Source organism: Salmo salar, chromosome ssa24 (assembly GCF_905237065.1).
Source record: "Salmo salar chromosome ssa24, Ssal_v3.1, whole genome shotgun sequence".
NCBI classification, from domain to species: Eukaryota; Metazoa; Chordata; class Actinopteri; order Salmoniformes; family Salmonidae; genus Salmo; species Salmo salar.
This window is the reverse complement of record NC_059465.1, coordinates 31,212,010-31,234,999: the sequence shown is the minus strand read 5'-3', so window position 1 is coordinate 31,234,999 and position 22,990 is coordinate 31,212,010. Positions and strand designations below refer to the sequence as shown.

The following is a 22,990-nucleotide window of genomic DNA, read 5'->3' as shown; positions in this document are numbered from 1 at the left end:
GTATCGGTATCAGCATTGAAAAATCATAATCGGTCGACCTCTACTAGCAGGGCAGAAATTTGACGAACTGACATCCTATGATGGTGCCATGTTGAAAGTCACTGAGCTCTTCAGTAAGGCCATTCAACTGCCAATCTTTGTCTATGGAAATTCCATGACTGTGTGTTCGATTTTATACACCTGTCAGCAACAGATGTGGCTGAAATGGCAGAATCCACTAATTTGAGTGGGTGTCCACATACTTTTGTGTATATAGGCCTGTATGAAGGCATTACTTGTGACTTTTTTAAATAGTTTTTAGCCAAAGTTGTCTCTGACAGGAGTGTCTGGGGTGGAATTGGGTCAGCCCAAACTTCTCCCAGATGTTTTTTTAAAGATCTGTTTGCTCAGACTGTTGTGGGAAGTGGATTTGAACGCTGACAAAACAGCATACCAGTGTGTTTTCTGGACCCTGTTCTTTTACAGACACAAACCCATTGACTGGATGTGTTTTAAATCACTTGGTGAAAGTAAACCAAGTTATCTTAATTGAAATTATGTTTTTACTATGAGTTGTTTTGGCAGCTGACATTGTCAAGGGGGGAGGGATTGAGGAAAAATGATTAAATACTCTTAGGCACTCAAACATTTTGTTCAGATTAAAAAAAATTTTTTTATTAAACGTTGATTGATGTAAAGAAAATGCACAGACATGATTGTAATTGTTTCTCCTCTGTTTTGATGAAGTCTGCAGCCTAATTAGAATGTTGCACTTTGTAGCAACAACAAAACCATCAACACTCAGCACACTGTAATTCTACTTTGAGACAGTAGGGCTAATTCAGAGAAAATTGTCTCGAAGTTATTCAATGTTTCCAATCCGGAAAACCACTGTCTGTCTCAGATTTAACTCTCTTATAGCAACACTATCTTACAACTGTGTTGATCGGAGGCTGCATGAACATAGCCTGTCCCATGGATTGGAAACATGGGTCGTGTTCATCATCAGATTATGCTGGAAACAGGAAATTAAAGTGTTTTTTCTTGGGCAAGTTCTGACCTGCTCTTTGTGGTTGTCACAGGACCTAAGAGGGTGTTCAAGATACATGCTCTTCTCTCTCATGACATGAAGTCTTTGTTTCACAGAGAATCTTCATAGTAACAGTGATCTCTGCCCTTGCATGACTCAGTAGATGTCCTCTGCAGAGGTGTTCATAAAACCTGCATGGTATAATACAAGTGGAGTACTGTACAGAACACCTGTTAGAATACCGCTGGCAGGGCTTTGTATGTTGGCCTCCTGTTGTGTGAAAGCCCTGAATCGGGATCAGTCGGCCACGTCGCTCGTCTGGTAATCACAATACCGTGACCCACTGAGATTAAGTCAATCTCTAAATCTAGCATATTAGCTAGGTTTCCATCCAACTGGCGACAGATTTTCATGAATATTCTAAAATCTGCATGAAACAATATGCGCATTTCCCCACCAGTTTCCATCAAATTGACTTGTTGCGGATAAAAGGCTGTGCTTGTGCGATATGATGGTTATTGTGTGTGCAATATGATTATTATATCAATATTTGTGCATAAATGCGTTTCCACCGCCATTTCTTGGATAATTCATTTTACTGACGCAAAGAGATCCCACCTCGTCTAGCGTATTTAGTTTTGTCGCCATCTGGAAAGTTGACTAACATTTGCCATTTCCATCAGGCCTGTCGTGACTTAAATTTTTTATATCCGACATGTATGTACTTTAATCACATAAAAAGGTTGGATGGAAACCTGCTTAGAGACATCCACAATCCTGTGGATCCATTGTTACCAGCCGCACAAATTGTGTCCATCCCTTTACTATGTTTAGCTTAATCCCCATTCCACACTGTGCCCTGAGGGAGTCTTCATAATCACAATAATCTCTGCCCTTGCATGACTCCGTAGACGTCCTGTGCAGAGGTGTTCATAAGTCTTTAGAATACCGCTGGCAGGGCTTTGTATGTTGGCCTCCTGTTGTGTGAAAGCCCTGAATCGGGATCAGTCGGCCACGTCACTCGTCTGGTAATCACAATACCGTCTATCTAGAATATTAGCTAGGTTTCCATCCAATTGGCGACAGATTTTCATGTGAATATTGTAAAATCTGCATAAAAACAATTGTGCATTTTCTCACCGCTTCCCATTAATTGGACTTGTTGCGGATAAAAGGCTGTGCGTGCTGACGTGGTGAACATCCAACTAACTTTTGCGGTTAAATTCTCATCTACTGAATTTTTTTTAATTTTTAAGTTACGTTAAATGGGTTTCCATCGCATTTTCACTCTACTGATGGTTTTGTCAGGAAGGAATGTGCATTTATATAGTGAATGTGCTCACTCTGGTTTTGAAACGTGCCCTCTAGCTAACAGATAAAGTGTGAGTAGGCTACCTACATGATGAGATTATTGTGGACAAAATGAGTGAGATCATGTGTATTTATAGCCCTTCTTACATCAGCTGATATCTCAAAGTGCTGTACAGAAACCCAGCCTAAAACCCCAAACAGCAAGCAATGCAGGTGTAAAAGCACGGTCCCTAGAAAGGCCAAAACCTAGGAAGAAACCTAAAGGAACCAGGCTATGAGGGGTGGCCAGTCCTCTTCTGGGTGGAGATTATAACAGCACATGGCCAAGATGTTCAAATGTTCATAAATGACCTGCATGGTCAAATAATAATAATCATAGTAGTTGTCGAGGGTGCAACAAGTCAGAAACTCAAGAGTAAGTGTCAATTGGCTTTTTCATAGCCGATCTTTGAGAGTATCTCTACCGCTCCTGCTGTCTCTAGAGAGTTGAAAACAGCAGGTCTGGGACAGGTAGCACGTCCGGTGAACAGGTCAGGGTTCCATAGCCGCAGGCAGAACAGTTGGAACTGGAGCAGCAGCACGGCCAGGTGGACTGGGGACAGCAAGGAGTCATCATGCCAGGTAGTCCTGAGGCATGGTCCTAGGGCTCAGGTCCTCCGAGAGAGAGAAAGAGAGAATTAGAGAGAGCATACTTAAATTCACACAGGACACCGGATAAGACAAGAGAAATACTCCAGATGTAACAGACTGACCCCAGCCCCCCGACACATAAACTACTGCAGCATAAATACTGGAGGCTGAGACAGGAGGGGTCAGGAGACACTGTGGCCCCATCCGATGAAACCCCCGGACAGGGCCAAACAGGCAGGATATAACCCCACCCACTTTGCCAAAGCACAGCCCCCACACCACTGGAGGGATATCTCCAACCACCAACTTACCATCCTGAGACGAGGCCGAGTATAGCCCACAAAGATCTCCGTCACGGCACAACCCAAGGGGGGCACCAACACAGACAGGAAGACCACGTCAGTGACTCAACCCACTCAAGTGACGCACCCCTCCTAGGGACGGCATGGAAGAACACCACTAAGCCAGTGACTCAGCCCCTGTAATAGGGTTAGAGGCAGAGAATCCGAGTGGAGAGAGGGGAACCGGCCAGGCAGAGACGGCAAGGGCGGTTCGTTGCTCCAGCCTTTCCGTTCACCTTCACACCCCTGGGCCAGACTACACTTAATCATAGGACCTACTGAAGAGATGAGTCTTCAGTAAAGACTTAAAGGTTGAGACGGAGTCTGCGTCTCTCACATGGGTAGGCAGACCATTCCATAAAAATGGAGCTCTATAGGAGAAAGCCCTGCCTCCAGCTGTTTGCTTAGAAATTCTAGGGACAATTAGGAGGCCCGCGTCTTGTGACCGTAGCGTACGTGTAGGTATGTACGGCAGGACCAAATCGGAAAGATAGGTAGGAGCAAGCCCATGTAATGCTTTGTAGGTTAGCAGTAAAACCTTGAAATCCACCCTTGCCTTAACAGGAAGCCAGTGTAGGGAGGCTAGCACTGGAGTAATATGATCCATTTTTTGGGTTCTAGTCAGGATTCTAGCAGCCGTATTTAGCACTAACTGAAGTTTATTTAGTGCTTTATCCGGGTAGCCGGAAAGTAGAGCATTGCAATAGTCCAACCTAGAAGTAACAAAAGCGTGGATTAATTTTTCTGCATCATTTTTGGACAGAAAGTTTCTGATTTTTGCAATGTTACGTAGATGGGGAAAAAAGCTGTCCTTGAAACAGTCTTGATATGTTCGTCAAAAGAGAGATCAGGATCCAGAGTAACGCCGAGGTCCTTCAGTTTTATTTGAGACGACTGTACAACCATCCAGATTAATTGTCAGATTCAACAGAAGATCTTTGTTTCTTGGGACCTAGAACAAGCATCTCTGTTTTGTCCGAGTTTAAAAGTAGAACGTTTGCAGCCATCCACTTCCTTATGTCTGAAACACAGGCTTCTAGCGAGGGCAATTTTGGGGCTTCACCATGTTTCATTGAAATGTACAGCTGTGTGTCATCCGCATAGCAGTGAAATTTAACATTATGTTTTCGAATGACATCCCCAAGAGGTAAAATATATAGTGAAAACAATAGTGGTTCTAAAATGGAACCTTGAGGAACACCGAAATTTACAGTTGATTTTGTCAGAGGACAACCATTCACAGAGACGAACTGATATCTTTCCGACAGATAAGATCTAAACCAGGCCAGAACTTGTCCATGTAGACCGATTTGGGTTTCCAATCTCTCCAAAAGAATGTGGTGATCGATGGTATCAAAAGCAGCACTAAGATCTAGGAGCACGAGGACAGATGCAGAGCCTCGGTCTGACGTCATTAAAAGGGCATTTACCACCTTCACAAGTGCAGTCTCAGTGCTATGATGGGGTCTAAAACCAGACTGAAGCGTTTCGTATACATTATTTGTCTTCAGGAAGGCAGTGAGTTGCTGCGCAACAGCTTTTTCAACATTTTTTTGAGAGGAATGGAAGATTCGATATAGGCCGATTAGTTTAAAAAAATAATTTCTGGGTCAAGATTAGGCTTTTTCAAGAGAGGCTTTATTATTGCGACTTTTAGTGAGTTTGGTACACATCCGGTGGATAGACGTTTATTATGTTCAACATAGGAGGGCCAAGCACAGGAAGCAGCTCTTTCAGTAGTTTAGTTGGGATAAGGTCCAGTATGCAGCTTGAAGGTTTAGAGGCCATGATTATTTTCATCATTGTGTCAAGAGATATAGTACTAAAACACTTAAGTCTCTCCCTTGATCCAAGGTCCTGGCAGAGTTGTACAGACTCAGGACAACGGAGCTTTGGAGGAATACGCAGATTTAAAGAGGAGTCCGTAATTTGCTTTCTAATGATCATGATCTTTTTCTCAAAGAAGTTCATGAATTTATTCCTGCCTAAGTGAAAGCCATCCTCTCTTGGGGAATGCTGCTTTTTAGTTAACTTTGCGACAGTATCAAAAAGAAATTTCGGATTGTTCTTATTTTCCTCAATTAAGTTGGAAAAATAGGATGATCGAGCAGCAGTGAGGGCTCTACGATACTGCACGGTACTGTCTTTCCAAGCTAGTTGGAAGACTTCCAGTTTGGTGTGGCGCCATTTCCGTTCCAATTTTCTGGAAGCTTGCTTCAGAGCTCGTGTATTTTCTGTATACCAGGGAGCTAGTTTCTTATGACAAATGTTTTTAGGGGTGCAGCTGCAACTAGGGTATTGCGCAAGGCTAAATTGAGTTCCTCAGTTAGGTGGTTAACTGATTTTTGTCTTCTGACGTCCTTGGGCAGGCAGAGGGAGTCTGGAAGGGCATCAAGGAATCTTTGGGTTGTCTGAGAATTTATAGCACGACTTTAAATGCTCCTTGGTTGGGGTCTGAGCAGATTATTTGTTGCGATTGCAAATGTAATAAAATGGTGGTCCAATAGTCAAGGATTATGAGGAAAAACATTAAGATCCACAACATTTATTCTATGGGACAGAACTAGGTCCAGAGTATGACTGTGGCAGTGAGTAGGTCCAGAGACATGTTGGACAAAACCTACTGAGTCGATGATGGCTCCGAAAGCCTTTTGGAGTGGGTCTGTGGACTTTTCCATGTGAATATTAAAGTCACCAAAAATTGGAATATTATCTGCGATGACTACAAGGTCCGATAGGAATTCAGTGAGGAACGCTGCATATGGCCCAGGAGGCCTGTAAACAGTAGCTATAAAAAGTGAGTGAGTAGCTGCATAGATTTCTTCACTAGAAGCTCAAAAGACGAAAACGTCGTATTTTTTTTTTGTAAATTGAAATTTGCTATCGGGATGCGCGGGGGGTATGGTCACTAGTGTAACCAGGGGGTGAGGCCTCATTTAACACAGTAAATTCATCAGGCTTAAGCCATGTTTCAGTCAGGCCAATCACATCAAGATTATGATCAGTGATTAGTTCATTGACTATAACTGCCTTGGAAGTATGAAGTAGCCCTATTTTGAGATGTGAGGTATCACAATCTCTTTCAATAATGGCAGAGATGGAGGAGGTCTTTATTCTAGTGAGATTGCTAAGGCGAACACCGCCGTCTTTAATTTTGCCCAACCTAGGTCGAGGCACAGACATGGTCTCAATGGGGATAGCTGAGCTGACTACACTGACTGTGCTAGTGGCAGACTCCACTAAGCTGGCAGGCTGGCTAAACAGCAGCCAAGCATTGATCATCATGTCACCAGAATAAGACCCTCAATATTTATTGGAAAGCAGTATCAAGCTCATCACCATGCACTTTCACCACCCTGTGAAGTTCATCATTAATTTCATCTGTAGCCTAATAAACTGCATGTTTTCCCAACGAGTCTAGTGGGAGGACCACACAACATGTCATCGCGTGACTCCAACTTTACTTTGATATGATGGTTATTATAGCAATAATTGTGCATAAAGTCGTTTCCACCGCACTTTCTTGCATAATACATTTTACCGACACAAAAAGATCCCACCTTGTCTAGCTTATTTATTTTGTAGACATTTGGAAAGTTTACGGACAAATTTGCTGTTTCCATCAGGCCCGTCGTTACATTATTTTATCCGACATGTACTTTACTCGCATAAAAAGGTTGGATGGATACCTGCTTAGAGACATCCACAATCCTGTGTATCCATTTTCAATGCTTACACAAACTGAGGTGATATATACAGGTTAACAGCCACACAAATGGTGTCCATCCCTTTACTATGCTTAGCTTAATCCCCAATCCACACTGTGCCCTGAGGTTGCAGGCTCAAGGGACTAAGCTGTCAGTGTACATGAATATTGCACAGAGATCTCTGCTTGCTGGCTGGTGGGACTGTTGGACGAATAATGAAAGGATTGCTGTACGTAATGTCTCACTGCATAGCTGGCATATTTCAGTTACCACTGAAATGTATTACATGTATGTTATTTTTTTTCTTCAAATGTATCATTTCTGCGGGTTGTTGAATGACTTTGTCAGATTGGAGAAAGAAGGGTTTCTCTTTTTAGATTATTTCTTTAGAACCCTTTTCTGTCATGATACTCTTAGCAGGAGTTTGAAGCCTCACATTCATTAGGATAAGTGTTGAGTGAAGAATTAATCAGTCATCCTATTTCTTATGTTTTACTTCAATAATAAGCTACTTTTTAAATGTAATTTTTTAATTAGACTACATTCCTTGGTTTGTAAACTCAGCAAAAAAAGAAACGTCATCACTGTCAACTGCGTTTATTTTCAGCAAACTTAACATGTGTAAATATTTGTATGAACATAAGATTCAACAACTGAGACATAAACTGAACAAGTTCCACAGACATGTGACTAACAGAAATGGAATAATGTGTCACTGAACAAAGGGGGGGGGGTCAAAATCAAAAGTAACAGTCAGTATCTGGTGTGGCCACCAGCTGCATTAAGTACTGCATTGCATCTCCTTCTCATGGACTGTACCAGATTTGCCAGTTCTTGCTGTGAGACGTTACCCCACTCTTCCACCAAGGCACCCGGACATTTCTGGGGGAAATGGCCCTAGCCCTCACCCTCCGATCCAACAGGTCCCAGACGTGCTCAATGGGATTGAGATCCGGGCTCTTCGCTGGCCATTTCCTGTCTTGCAGGAAATCAAGCACAGAACGAGCAGTATGGCTGGTGGCATTGTCATGCTGGAGGGTCATGTCGGGATGAGCCTGCAGGAAGGGTACCACATGAGAGAGGAGGTTGTCTTCCCTGTAATGCACAGCGTTGAGATTGCCTGCAATGACAACAAGTTCAGTCTGATGATGCTGTGACACACCGTCCCAGACCATGACGGACCCTCCACCTCCAAATCGATCCCACTCCAGAGTACAGGCCTCAGTGTAACGCTTATTCCTTCGACGATAAACGCGAATCTGACCATCACCCCTGGTGAGACAAAACCGCGACTCGTCAGTGAAGAGCACTTTTTGCCAGTCCTGTCTGGTCCAGCGACGGTGGATTTGTGCCCATAGGCGATGTTGTTGTCGGTGATGTCTGGTGAGGACCTGCCTTACAACAGGCCTACAAGCCCTCAGTCCAGCCTCTCTCAGTCTATTGCGGACAGTCTGAGCACTGATGGAGGGATTGTGTGTTCCTGGTGTAATTCGGGCAGTTGTTGTTGCCATCCTGTACCTGTCCCGCAGGTGTGATGTTCGGATGTACCGATCCTGTGCAGGTGTTGTTACATGTGGTCTGCCACGGCGAGGACGATCAGCTGTCCATCCTGTCTCCCTGTAGCGCTGTCTTAGGCGTCTCACAGTACGGACCTTGTATTTTATTGCCCTGGCCACATCTGCAGTCCTCATGACTCCTTGCAGCATGCCTAAGGCACGTTCACGCAGATGAGCAGGGACCCTGGGCATCTTTCTTGTGTTTTTCAGAGTCAGTAGAAAGGCCTCTTTTTAGTGTCCTACGTTTTCATAACTGTGACCTTAATTGGCTACCGTCTGTAAGATGTTAGTGTCTTATCGACCGTTCCACAGGTGCATGTTCATTAATTGTTTATGGTTCATTGAACAAGCATGGGAAACAGTGTTTAAACCCTTTACAATGAAGATCTGTGAAGTTATTTCGATTTTTACGAAATATATTTTGAAAGACAGGGTCCTAAAAAAGGAACGTTTCTTTTTTTTGTTGAGTTTATAATCCTGTTGTGTTCACACAGAGATGTATGGCTTTTGGTGTGTGTGTGTGTGTGTGTGTGTGTGTGTGTGTGTGTGTGTGTGTGTGTGTGTGTGTGTGTGTGTGTGTGTGTTAAGTCTGTCATCTTGTCTCAGATGAATGAAGCCTATTGAAGCCATTCAAATCAAACTGAGCTGATGAAGGTCTTTTTGTAGGTTTATCATGTTAAAAGGCAGATGCAGAGAACATTAGCAATGACAATGCCGTTATGATTCACATCACAAATCAACTCATTATTTACATTCACAAAATGCATGTTCATGCATAGATAATGAATCTGTTTTTGTTATGCTGGCACATACATGCTTGTACGGTGGTGCCAATTTTCTCCCCTGTCTCTAAATGTATTCATGTCCAGGCCACTGTGGTCCAGAGATAAAACAGACAGTGTCTTCAACGTCATCCTATAATTCATTGGGATCTGTCAAATGTGCACAATAGCTTCTGCCGCTCTCAACACACAGGCGGTTTCTACTCAGTTCTCTGCATGTGTAATGAAGCAAGCTGATGTCCTGTGTAGTTACCACTGTGCTGAAAACTGCGACTGTTCAAAGATACTACTGTAGGCTGTTACAGCTTTTTAATTAATTGAAACCTTGTGTTTTGTCATTGATGGAAAAATACGAAAAGAGAATGTTTTTAGTCATTTTGTCTTATATCGCCTACAGTGGAAGCTGCTGAGGGGAGGACGGCTCATAATAATGGCTGGAACCGAGCCTGTCCTCCCTAATTAAGGTGCCACCAACCTCCTGTGATAGCCTAGTCTCTGGAGGGATGTTTTTGAAGGTTTTCCGTGAATCATTTTAGCAAATTGAAAGCAATTTACTAATAACATCATGAAACACTACCTCATCAGTAGTAGGGAAAGAGATACATGGGCTGTGTTCCGATTCCCTACCCAAAGTGTATACTTGCGCACTCCACTCATGGATTGAATAACATTGGATAATCCACCCTAGTTCAATAGAACTTCTCCCCTTCTCCAAAGGAGGGCGCTGCATGGAAACATTTGGGGCCATGACTAGAGGCACCACAAAATAGATATACCGAAACATTACCAGCTTTATTTGATTCCTATCACCCACCACTCTCTAATACATTTTACCGACACAAAAATATCCCACCTTGTCTAGCGTATTTATTTTGTAGACATTTGGAAAGTTTACGGACAAATTTGCTGTTTCCATCAGGCCCGTCGTTACATTCTTTTATCTGACATGTACTTTACTCACATAAAAAGGTTGGATGGAAACCTGCTTAGAGACATCCACAGTCCTGTGGATCCATTTTCAATGCTTACACATACTGAGGTGATATACAGGTTGATATACAGGTTAACAGCCACACAAATGGTGTTTATCCCATTGCTATGCTTAGCTTACTGTCTCCTATTGTGCCAGGACTAATAGAATATTCACCACAGTAGAAAAGCGGTTGTGGGGGATGAGAATGTGTGAACCTCAGGGCCATGTGCAGTAGGAGGAGAGGGAATGTCTCGTATCTATTGATGGAGCCAGACTGCATAACCAACACACGGAATATTGCTTTGAATAACTGAAATTATATGATACTGCTACTTTTATTTGCCCCCCCCCAAGTTGTAATTATGTTTTGGTCAAATTTTGATGAAGCCCCGAGGAGATGTGGTATATGGCCAATATACCACAGCTAAGGGCAGTTCTTAGGCGCAATGTGGTGTGCCTGGACACAGCCCTTAGCCGTGGTATATTGGCGATATATCACAAACCCCTGATGGGCCTTATTGCTATTATAAACTGGTTACCATTGTAATTAGAGCAGTAAAACGAAATGTTTTGTCATACCCGTGGTATACGATGTGATATACCATGGCTTTCAGCCCATCAGAATTCAGGGCTTGAACCACCCAGTTTATAATTGTAGTTATGTTCCAGGCCCCTGACCATCCACTCAAGAACAAATCATCCCACAGCTGAATCTAGTTGATCCCTGCAGTATGGTATCCTGTCACTTTTTCTCTTCTGTCGATTCTGTCCAGTTGTCTCTTAACAAATTAATTACATTTTTCTAGAGAATATACATGTTGATCAGCTGTTTCTTTCCTTATATACATTATGTAATCACTGTGTCCAAAGAAGACTATATGATTTACATCAGTTTATCTTCTGAATGAAGAGTGTAGCTTATTTAGTTGTCGAAATTCTTCAGTCTGGAGTGGTATGTGGGAGCTTTTAATCCGCACAGTTTTGTGTGGGCGAAATAATGCCTTTATGGGGAGGAAGTGGGTCCCAGCTCCATCTTTAAGCCACGCGCGTGCGCACGCTTACACACACACACACACACATACACACACACACACACCAAAAGGCTTCTCCAAACATATTGCCTCCCTGCCAAAGATGGAGCATATATTTGTTCATCAACACACAGGCTTAGTTTCATTTGGGTAATGGAATGAAATCTAACCAAATCCATGTGGCCCAGGCAGGGGAAGGAGAGATAGTGGACAATAAGACCAACGCAGTAATGCTCTGGGGCTGTTTTGGACAGGATTACTTGTGTGGATGGGCCCCTGGGAGGAGATCATGGCCAGTATTCACAAAGCATCTCAGAGAAGCAGTGCTTATCCTGGATCATAATGAATAGGATTATATGAACTGTAGGGGAACTGATCCTAGATCAGCACTCCTACTGAGATGCTTTATGAATATGGGCCAAGGGCATAGCATAATGCTGCAGGGGCGGTAATAGTATCATCAGTCGTTGATGATAGCCAGTTCTGTGTGGGGGCAGACAATGTCTAGGTACTCCTGGGCAGAGCATGGTTCAAAGTAGAGGTCGACCGATTTAATTAGGGCCGGCCGATTAATTAGGGCCGATTTCAAGTTTTCATAACAATCGGTAATCGACATTTTTGGACACTGATTATGGCCGATTACATTTCACTCCACGAGGAGACTGCGTGGCAGGCTGACCACCTGTTACGCGTGTGCAGCAAGGAGCCAAGGTAAGGTGCTAGCTAGCATTAAAAGTATCTTATAAAAAACAATAAATCTTAACATAATCACTAGTTAACTACATATGGTTGAGGATATTACTAGTTTATCTAGCTTGTCCTGCGTTGCATATAATCAATGTGGTGCCTGTTAATTTACCATCAAATCACAGCCTACTTCGCCAAACGGGTGATGTTTTAACAAGCGCATTTGCGAAAAAAGCCCTGTTGTTGCACCAATGTACCTAACCATAAACATCAATGCCTTTCTTAATATCAATACACAAGTATATTTTTTTAAACCTGCATATTTAGTCAATATTGCCTGCTAACATGAATTTATTTTAACTATTGAAATTGTGTCACTTCTCTTGCATTCTGTGCAAGCAGAGTCAGGATATATGCCAACTGGCAGGTGTCTTCACTGACATTTTCAACATGTCCCTGATTGAGTCTGTAAAACCAACATGTTTCAAGCAGACCACCATAGTCCCTGTGCCCAAGAGCACAAAGGCAACCTGCCTAAATGACTACAGACCCGTAGCACTCACGTCCGTAGCCATGAAGCGCTTTGAAAGGCTGGTAATGGCTCACATCAACACCATTATCCCAGAAACCCTAGACCCACTCCAATTTGCATACCGCCCAAACAGATCCACAGATGATGCAATCTCTATTGCACTCCACACTGCCCTTTCCACCTGGACAAAAGGAACACCTATGTGAGAATGCAATTCATTGACTACAGCTCAGCGTTCAACACCATAGTACCCTCAAAGCTCATCACTAAGCTAAGGAACCTGGGACTAAACACCTCCCTCTGCAACTGGATCCTGGACTTCCTGACGGGCCGCCCCCAGGTGGTGAGGGTAGGTAGCAACACATCTGCCACGTTGATCCTCAACACTGGAGCTCCCCAGGGGTGCGTGCTCAGTCCCCTCCTGTACTCCCTGTTCACCCATGACTGCATGGCCAGGCACGACTCCAACACCATTACGTTTGCAGACGACACAACAGTGGTAGGCCTGATCAACGTCGAGACAGCCTATAGGGAGGAGGCCAGACACCTGGCCGGGTGGTGCCAGAATAACAACCTATCCCTCAACGTAACCAAGACTAAGGAGATGATTGTGGACTACAGGAAAAGGAGCACCGAGCACGCCCCCATTCTCATCGACGGGGCTGTAGTGGAGCAGGTTGAGAGCACGTGATCCCCCGTCAAGGCTTTGGGGGTGTAGGGTCACATGCTGTCAACGTCTAAAAAATAACATTGCATCATAATATAGCCTATCACCAGGGCTGTACCTCTATACTGCTCTTCAATGATGAACTCTCAGCACTGGTATCTCTAAAAATATATATATATTTTTGATATATATATTTTTTGGGGGGTTGTGAGTTGACACCGGCACGCTGCCGGAGAGGCCACAAGCATGACCCCTGACCTGCCCCCTCAATGAGAAAAGGTTTGGGGAGGAAGTACTAATACTAAAGACTACTGGGTCAGACCCGTCTGCACAGACAGCACAGTCACTCCAGGAGTAGGACCAGAGCTGCAAACAGGGATAACCAACTACTGTTTTATCCTCTGGGACAGCCCTCCTCCACCAAAAAAATTCATCCCTCGGGATTGTTGTTTGTCACTTCACTGAGTTTTGTCTAACCTAAATATCCCAGGAGAAGGTGTGATGTATAGTAGTGAGCAAGTAGGCTACCACTGTAACTGCACAGTAAACAAGGTCTGTCCCTGACAAAAAAAAATGAATATTGGTTGACCAAAAAAAACAAGATAAAAAAATAAACATTTTAACGTGTTTTTATTTTTATAAAATAAACTATATGTATTGAGCTTGTCTGATGCTTTAAGCACACTGTTTGATGAAATAAGACACACATGACTCCAGAGGGAGCCAGAGATCAAGATAACCAGAGAAAAAAGCCTTAACCTGACCCGACCATCCTCCTTTCGCTCCTGCTGGCTTTGCAGATTCTGCTGTTACTCTCCTGAAGTTGCCAGTAATAGGCTAAAAGAGAAGTCGGCAACCTTTCTCATGTGGAATGCCAATTTATCTTACTATTTCTACCGATCTGCGTGCCAGTTATGGTTTTCATATGCACATTTTCGTGGAACAGTTTCATATAATAACGTCTTCGTATCTCAATCATTGTCATGGGGTTATTTACATTTTCTATCCAAATAAAAATTATACAAACCCAAAAAGGAACTTCTATTGCCATTTGTCAACTATGTAAAAATAGCCTACATAAAGACAACAAATAAAAACATTGCATCCTGCAGGTAGAATATATCCTATAAATCACATTGGCTACAGCATGGCCTATCTGCAACGAACTTGAAACATTTGTATCAACTTGGGTCCGCAGAGGTTCCTGTGCCAGTGGGCTCGGGACAGACACGGCTGAAGGCTATTTGTGCAAGGGATAAGAGCTCATCAGGTAGGCTAATTTTATGACGTTTCAACTGGATCAGAGCATGACACTTTTCCCTTTCATGCTGAGTGGTTATCGAAAGGGAGAGAGATGGAAATATTTGTCAAATACATTGACGAACTATTGTTTTTAGATCCATTGAGAATGACAGACTTTGTTTGCTTGCTGTTTGAGGTTAAGAAACATTACTTTGAGAAGCTCCACAGCTCATTAGTGGTGGTGCGTTAAGCCAATCAGAAATACTATCATATCCCCAGATAGGCACATTCATATGCCTACATTTACATGCAGGCCAAGTAGCCTATAGGCTTACTTCTATGCGTAATCGGGTGCGTGTCCTTACTCAGCATTGACAGGAGCACTCCAAACAAGAGACGCTGACTAAATTGACAACTTGTAAATGGAATTAAATGGAATTGTGTGCTCTGCAAACAACGTGTCCACTCTGCCAATAAGAACGGTAAAATACTGGAATAATAATATATTCAAATCAAATTTTAGTCTAGGTAATTGAGGTAATATGTACATGTAGGAAGAGTTAAAGTGACTATACATAAATAATAAACCAGAGAGTAGCAGCAGCGTAAAAGAGGGGTCTGGGTAGACCTTTGATTAGCTGTTCAGGAGTCTTATGGCCTGGGGGAAGAAGCTGTTAAGCCTTTTGGACCTAGACTTGGCACTCCAGTACCGCTTGCCGTGCGGTAGCCGAGAGAACAGTCTATGACTAGGGTGGCGGGAGTCTTTGACAACTTTTAGGGCCTTCCTCTGACACCTCCTGGTATAGAGGTCCTGGATGGAAGAAGCTTTGCCCCAGTGAGGTACTGAATGCATTAACAGAAATTAACGTAACCAAACAAACATTGTAGATTTGAAATTATAGGAATTCACAGTAACTGTACTACTGGTGATGTATGTAATGGGGAATTGCTAGACACTAACAATCAAACCCAAACAATTCACACAATGAAGTTATGAAACAAATTGATTGGAGAGAGATGTGCATCTTAACCACATCCCCTTCTTGGGCTGTGCCATCCAGCGGCCTGCGCAATGGATTAGTCTTGTCCCCATATATATTTCCTACTGCTCGACAAAAAATTAATGTTTGACCAACAGCCTATCAACCAAACAATGGACCAGTCGACTAATTGGGGTCAGCCCTACAGTAAACAGCCTTGGTAATGTTTGTCTGAAGTTGTCTGATGATCTGTGCCTTTCGGCTTGCGCTCTGGACTGAATTAAAGGCTCATTTCTTATGTAGGAATTTACACACAGGTATAGATTAGGCTATGGGGAAAGGGGACCCCTCTTTCCTAACCTAATAATGCTTGCCCCTGGCTTTTACGTCGAATTAGTGGTGGGAAAACACATTTTCCTAATTTGGAGATGAAAAACCACAAGCTTCCTGCGTTGTTTACGATCTGTACCTAGAGTTGCTCTTTAAAGTACTCTTTGAACTTGAGTCTGAGTGCCCTACTCAGAATTCCTTTGTATTCATATAAACCCTTTGGAAAATGGACTTTTGTGCTTTGGAGAGAAAAGGTAATCTTTCTCGCATCACAGTGCTGTTGTGTGACACTCGCACTGAAACTGAGACCTTTGGGACATGACTGCATTGTTTGGTTTATCCAATGCCCAAAATGTCTGAAGACAGAGCACATTTATGATTGTTAGTGTTAAAGGGATACTTCAGGATATTGGCAATCAGACCAAAGATTGATGCAATGGTGTGCTGTGGTAGGCTTCCCTGTAGCTCAGTTGGTAGAGCATGGTGTTTGCAACGCCAGGGTTGTGGGTTCGATTCCCACAGGGGGCCAGCACAGAAAAAACATGTATGAAATGAAACGTATGCATTCACTACTGTAAGTCGCTCTGGATAAGAGTGTCTGCTAAATGACTAAAATTTAAAATGTAGGCTGTTTACTGTTTGTAATTTGATAAGTTAAATAACAGTTCTCCAGTGAAGACTAAATTGATCCAGGTCGGCTCTTCACACTGCCTTAGGGGATGCACTCCCACGGGCCTATAGTCCACTCCCACTGGCCTATAGTCCATGGACTGACTGCACTAAAAGACCGATAAACACCCTCTGCTCTGTCAGTAGAGCATTTTAGTTTACAGAGGCTGTACAGAAATTTATATAGGCATATAACTCAGCAAAAAAAGAAACATCCCCTTTTCAGGACCCTGTTTTTCAAATATAATTCGTAAAAATCAAAATAATTTCACAGATCTTCATTGTAAAGGGTTTAAACACTGTTTCCCATGCTTGTTCAATGAACCATAAACAATTAATGAACATACACCTGTGGACGGGTCGTTAAGACACTAAAAACTTACAGACGGTAGGCAATTAAGGTCACAGTTATGAAAACTTAGGACACGAAAGAGGCCTTTCTACTGACTCTGAAAAACACCAAAAGAAAGATGCCCAGGGTCCCTGCTCATCTGCATGAACGTGCTTTAGGCCTGCTGAAAGGAGTCATGAGGACTGCAGATGTGGCCAGGGCAATAAATTTCAATGTCTGTACTGTGAGACGTCTAAGACAGTGCTACAGGGAGACAGGACAGACAGCTGATCGTGGCAGACCACGTGTAACGACACCTGCACAGCATCGGTACATCCGAACATCACACCTGCGGGACAGGTACAGAATGGCAACAACAACTGCCCGAGTTACACCAGGAACGCACAATCCCTCCATCAGTGCTCAGACTGTCCGCAATAGGCTGAGAGAGGCTGGACTGAGAGCTTGTAGGCCTGTTGTAAGGCAGGTCCTCACCAGATGTCACCGGCAACAACGTCGCTTATGGACACAAATCCACCATCGCTGGACCAGACAGGGCTGGCAAGAAGTGCTCTTCACTGATGAGTCGCGGTTTTGTCTCACCAGGGGTGATGGTCGAATTCGCGTTTCTCGTCGACGGAATGAGCGTTACACCGAGGCCTATACTCTGGAGCGGGATCGATTTGGAGGTGGAGGGTCCATCATGGTCTGGGGCGGTGTGTCACAGCATCATAGGACTGAGCTTGTTGTCGTTGCAGGCAATCTCAATGCTGTGCGTTACAGGGAAGACATTCAACTCCCTCATGTGGTACCCTTCCTGCAGGCTCATCCTGACATGACCCTCCAGCATGACAATGCCACCAGCCATACTGCTCGTTCTGTGCGTGAATTCCTGTGAGACAGGAATGTCAGTGTTCTGCCATTGCCAGCGAAGAGCCCGGATCTCAATCTGGGACCTGTTGGATCAGAGGATGAGGGCTAGGGCCATTCCCCCCAGAAATGTCTGGGAACTTGAAGGTGCCTTGGTGGAAGACATCTCACAGGTAGAGTTCAGCGTGTCAAATCGGAGGGCCTGTTGTCCAGACCTCTGGTAGTCTCTATGGGTGTGCCTCAGGTTTCAGTTCTCGGGCTGACCCTTTTCTCTGTATACATCAATGATGTCGCTCTTGCTGCTGGTGATTCTCTGATCCACCTCTACTCAGACGACACCATTCTGTGTACTTCTGGCCCTTTGGACATCGTGTAAACAAACCTCCAGATGAGCTTCAATGCCGTACAACACTCCTTCCGTGCCCTCCAACTGCTCTTAAATGCAAGTAATACTAAATGCATGCTCTTCAACCGATCGCTGCCTGCACCTGCCCGCCCACCCGTCTAGCATCACTACGCTAGACGGTTCTGACTTAGAATATGTGGACAACTACAAATACCTAGGTGTCTGGTTAGACTGTAAACTCTCCTTCCAGACTCACATTAAGCATATCCTCACATGGTCTCTCCTATCATTGCTACGCAGACGACACACAATTAATCTTCTCCTTTCCCCCTTCTGAAAACCAGGTGGCGAATCGCATCTCTGCATGTCTGGCAGACATATCAGTGTGGATGACGGATCACCACCTCAAGCTGAACCTCGGCAAGACGGAGCTGCTCTTCCTCCCGGGGAAGGACTGCCCTTTCCATGATCTCGCCATCACGGTGGACAACTCCATTGTGTCCTCCTCCCAGAGTGCTAAGAGCCTCGGCGTGACCCTGGACAACACCCTGTCGTTCTCCGCTAACATCAAGGCGGTGACCCGATCCTGTAGGTTCATGCTATACATCATTCGCAGAGTCCGTCCCTGCCTTACACAGGAAGCGGCGCAGGTCCTAATCCAGGCACTTGTCATCTCCCGTCTGGTTTACTGCAACTCCCTGTTGGCGGGGCTCCCTGCCTGTGCCATTAAACCCCTACAACTCATCCAGAACGCCGCAGCCCGTCTGGTGTTCAACCTTCCCAAGTTCTCTCACGTCACCCCGCTCCTCCGCACACTCCACTGGCTTCCAGTTAAAGCTCGCATCTGCTACAAGACCATGGTGCTTGCCTACGGAGCTGTGAGGGGAACGGCACCTCCGTACCTTCAGGCTCTGATCAGGCCCTACACCCAAACAAGGGCACTGCGTTCATCCACCTCTGGCCTGCTGGCCCCCCTACCGCTGCGGAAGCACAGTTCCCGCTCAGCCCAGTCAAAACTGTTCGCTGCTCTGGCACCCCAATGGTGGAACAAGCTCCCTCACGACGCCAGGACAGCGGAGTCAATCACCACCTTCCGTAGACACCTGAAACCCCACCTCTTTAAGGAATACCTGGGATAGGATATAGTAATTAGGATATAGTAATCCTAATCCCCCCCCCAATTTTTTTTTTTATATATGTAGATGTACTATTGTAAAGTGGTTGTTCCACTGGATATCATAAGGTGAATGCACCAATTTGTAAGTAGCTCTGGATCAGAGCGTCTGCTAAATGACATAAATGTAAATGTGAAAATCTCCAATCCAAAATGAAATCTAGAATTGGCTTCCTATTTGGCAACAAAGCATCCTTCACTCATGCTGCCAAATATACCCTCGTGAAACTGACTATCCTACCGATCCTTGACTTCGACGATGTCATTTACAAAATAGCCTCCAACACTACTCAGCAAATTGGATGCAGTCTATCACAGTGCCATCCGTTTTGTCACCAAAGCACCATATACTACCCACCACTGCGACCTGTATGCTGCCGTTGGCTGGCCCTCGCTTCATATTCGGCGCCAAACCCACTGGCTCTAGGTCATCTGTAAGTCTTTGCTAGGTAAAGCCTCGCCTTATCTCAGCTCACTGGTCAACATAGCAGCACCCACCCGTAGTGCGCTCTCCAGCAGGTATATTTCACTGGTCACCCCCAAAGCCAATGCCTCATTTGGCTGCCTTTCTTTCCAGTTCTCTGCTGCCAATGACTGGAACGAATTGCAAAAATCACTGAAGCTGGAGACTTATCTCCCTCACTAACTTTAAGCATCAGCTGTCAGAGCAGCTTACCGATCATTGCACCTGTACATAGCCCATCTATAAATAGCCCACCCAACTACCTCATCCCCATTTTGTTATTTATTTTTTTGCTCCTTTGAACCCAGTATCTCTACTTGCACATTCATCTTCTGCACATCTATCACTCCAGTGTTTAATTGCTAAATTATAATTATTTTGCCACTATGGCCTATTTATTGCCTCCCAAATCTTACTACATTTGTACACACTGTATATAGACTTTTCCATTATGTTTGTTTATCCCATGTGTAACTCTGTGTTTGTGTCGCACTGCTTTGCTCTTTCTTGACCAGGTCGCAGTTGTAAATGAGAACTTGTTCCCAACTGGCCTACCTGGTTAAATAAAGGTGAAATATTTTTTTTAAAATAAACCAGCAAGAACTGGCAGATCTGGTGCAGTCCACGAGGAGGAGATGCACTGCTGTTCTTAATGCAGCTGGTGGCCACACCAGATACTGACTGTTACCCCCCCCCCTTTGTTCAGGGACACATTTTTCAATTTCTGTTAGTCACATGTCTGTGGAACTTGTTCAGTTTGTCTGTTGTTGAATCTTATGTTCATACAAATATTTACACATGTTAATTTTTCTGAAAATGTAACGCAGTTGACCGTGAGAGGATGTTTTTTGTTGTTGCTGATTTTATGATTAAGCTTAAGCTTCTTCTAGTGGCAGATTCTCTGCTGTAGCAGATGAAGGAGCTCGCAGGGTGTTGCTGTTAACTGAACCCTGATAAGATGTTGTGACTGCGGGACAGGCACACACTGATCAGACCAGACCTTGGTTGTATTGTATGTCTGGATCTCATACACACTGAAAGGGATGATATCTCTGGTCGGACTAGAATAAAGCCAGAGTCTCTGGAGTGGACTTGAGTTCCAACAAGAGAGGTGTGGGAAAGGTCCAGTATTGTGTCGATAGACAGCAGCAGGAATGGTATGCTCTTTCCTCCGTCAGTGCGGTCACTGTTTGCACTGGACAAACATAGGCAGAAAAGTTAATGTTACAGGTTGGTGTCAGCGGTGCTCTGCCGACAAGATTCCAATCACAGAGCTGAGTTGGGGGGCTGAAAAATCTTTATTGTTTGGAGGAGCCCACTCTCTGAGATGTCAAGTCTATGAATTCAGGGGAGGCAGCCTACTGCCCTTTTAATGGCTATGCTGTTCACACTAATGATAGCTTAGTGCGTACAGGAATAAGGAAAACATAACTTGGGGCTTTGGCACGAAGTTAGTCTGCATATGTTAATGAGGGAAGCCCCTGTTTACATGCACAAGTATTTGTATTTAAAGAATAGAATTGACAGTAATGGTTGAAATTAGCTTAGTCTTGGGTGACAATACTTAACACGTGTATTTCAGGTACCTTCAATTTATTCCAAATTTAAAGAAGTAGAAATAATGTGATTTATTGATTTGAACAAACATTTTAGGCTTGAAGAAATGTCAGCTAGTCAAGGCAGACTTATGGCGATGCCTTCTGAAAGCTAGCCAGCGGAGGATGCAACCAGAGGATATTCCCGGAGACAGCCAAATGCAGTGTAAACTGTCTCCAGACCTCTACACATCACTTTCCCATTTTGACTGCGTTCTCTTGCTGCTTTTTTGAAGTGATCTCGTCGTGTTGATGTGCTTTCATATTATCTCTTGGCCTTTCTGTGGTTGGTGAGCTATGGTAGCTAGCCTAGCAAAACCCATTATTAGCCGAAACTGTTCTAAAAGCCAGAGGTTAAGTATTACACACTATTAAAATATTCTCATGTAATTGTCTGTTTTCTCCTTCCTCCGTGAGAAAGTGAGGCGATAAATGAGGGAGCTCAGAGGTGTACCTTCTTGTTAGAGCCGTATCTTTCCCACAGAGGCAGAAATAAGAGTGAAACTTATCTCTCGGTGAATCAACTTAGAACAGATACCGACACACAGAGAGAACAAGCATGGATTTCGTAGTCTGTCAGGGATGGCGGTTTTCCATGCGAACTCTGCTTCTACCTTTCTCTCATTACCTGTTTGTTTATGCAGAATGCAATGTGTAGCGCATCTCAAACACAAATCATTTAGGTGAAGCCAGAGCCAAGGGGTTGTGTATACCTTTTTCATTTTATGCTTGTTCCTCCTTTCTGAAGATCATATGTACATTGTTCAGGATTATAATAGCACCGCAAACGTCTACCTTTCGGAATTTGATTGAATTGTGCCACAATGACTTACATGTGAATTCCTCTCCCCCTCCCCAGAGCTCCCTCCTGAGAGGGTGGGTCGCAGGCGCAGCATGCCGGGCAGCGCTTTGGACAAAAGCCCCTCCATGGAGCCAGCCACCTCAACCCCATTCAAAGTCACGGTGAGCATTCAGCAGTACACCTGCTCTCTCTCTCTCTCTCTCTCTCTCTCTCTCTCTCTCTCTCTCTCTCTCTCTCGCTCACCCCCCACCACCCCCATCTCGAGCTCTCTTCCCGTCCCCCCTCTCAAATTCAAATTTTGATTGTTTTATTGCAATGAAATACAATTGTACATGGATGATAGTTACACTGTATTACTTGTAAGTTACTGTATATACAATGTAACTACTTCAGCGAATTAATGGTCATGGGATGTCCCTCAGACTATGGCAATCATATACATATCTGGCAGTAATATTTATGGTTCTCCCTCGCCCAGAATAATTCCCAGCATTATGTCATTAGTAAATGCACAGAAGTTGGGAATTGAGTGAGATATTTTCTAGAAAAAATCTTCTCTTATTTGGGAGTATCACAGTAGATCAAAAAGTGTCTCTACCTCCCCTGTCGTGCAGTGACCACATAGACACTCCTCTTTGAGTAGCCATGTGTTTTTGTCTGTCCCTTTTTCTATAGCCAATTGGTGGTCGCTGAGCCTGTATTTGGTCAGGATCCATCTTTGTTTTGTATCTCTGAGAGTAGAGATATTCTGCCAATTTGTATGTTCTTTTGAGGGCCAAATTTACTTTATTCAGTGTTTTTGTTTCATTTTCCCAATTTGTCAAATAGGTTTTCATTTATGTAACAATTTGATTAATTTCCTTGTGTGTTTGCATTATAGGGTTGTTTAGTGTTTTTAACAGCAGACATAGGGGACTCTTTTCAGGGTTCAGCTCTTGGGTTTCCTGTGCTTTGATTTGTAA

General features: G+C 44.0%; 1 protein-coding gene across 1 annotated transcript in view; it reads left to right on the top strand.

Annotated features, from left to right (window-relative positions):
- The window catches only part of dab2ipa (DAB2 interacting protein a), a 130,161-nt gene that overhangs the window by 18,379 nt on the left and 88,792 nt on the right, over positions 1-22,990 (top strand). The window contains 1 exon segment of the mRNA XM_045706961.1: positions 22,086-22,189. Coding sequence (XP_045562917.1) covers positions 22,086-22,189 — 104 coding nt within the window.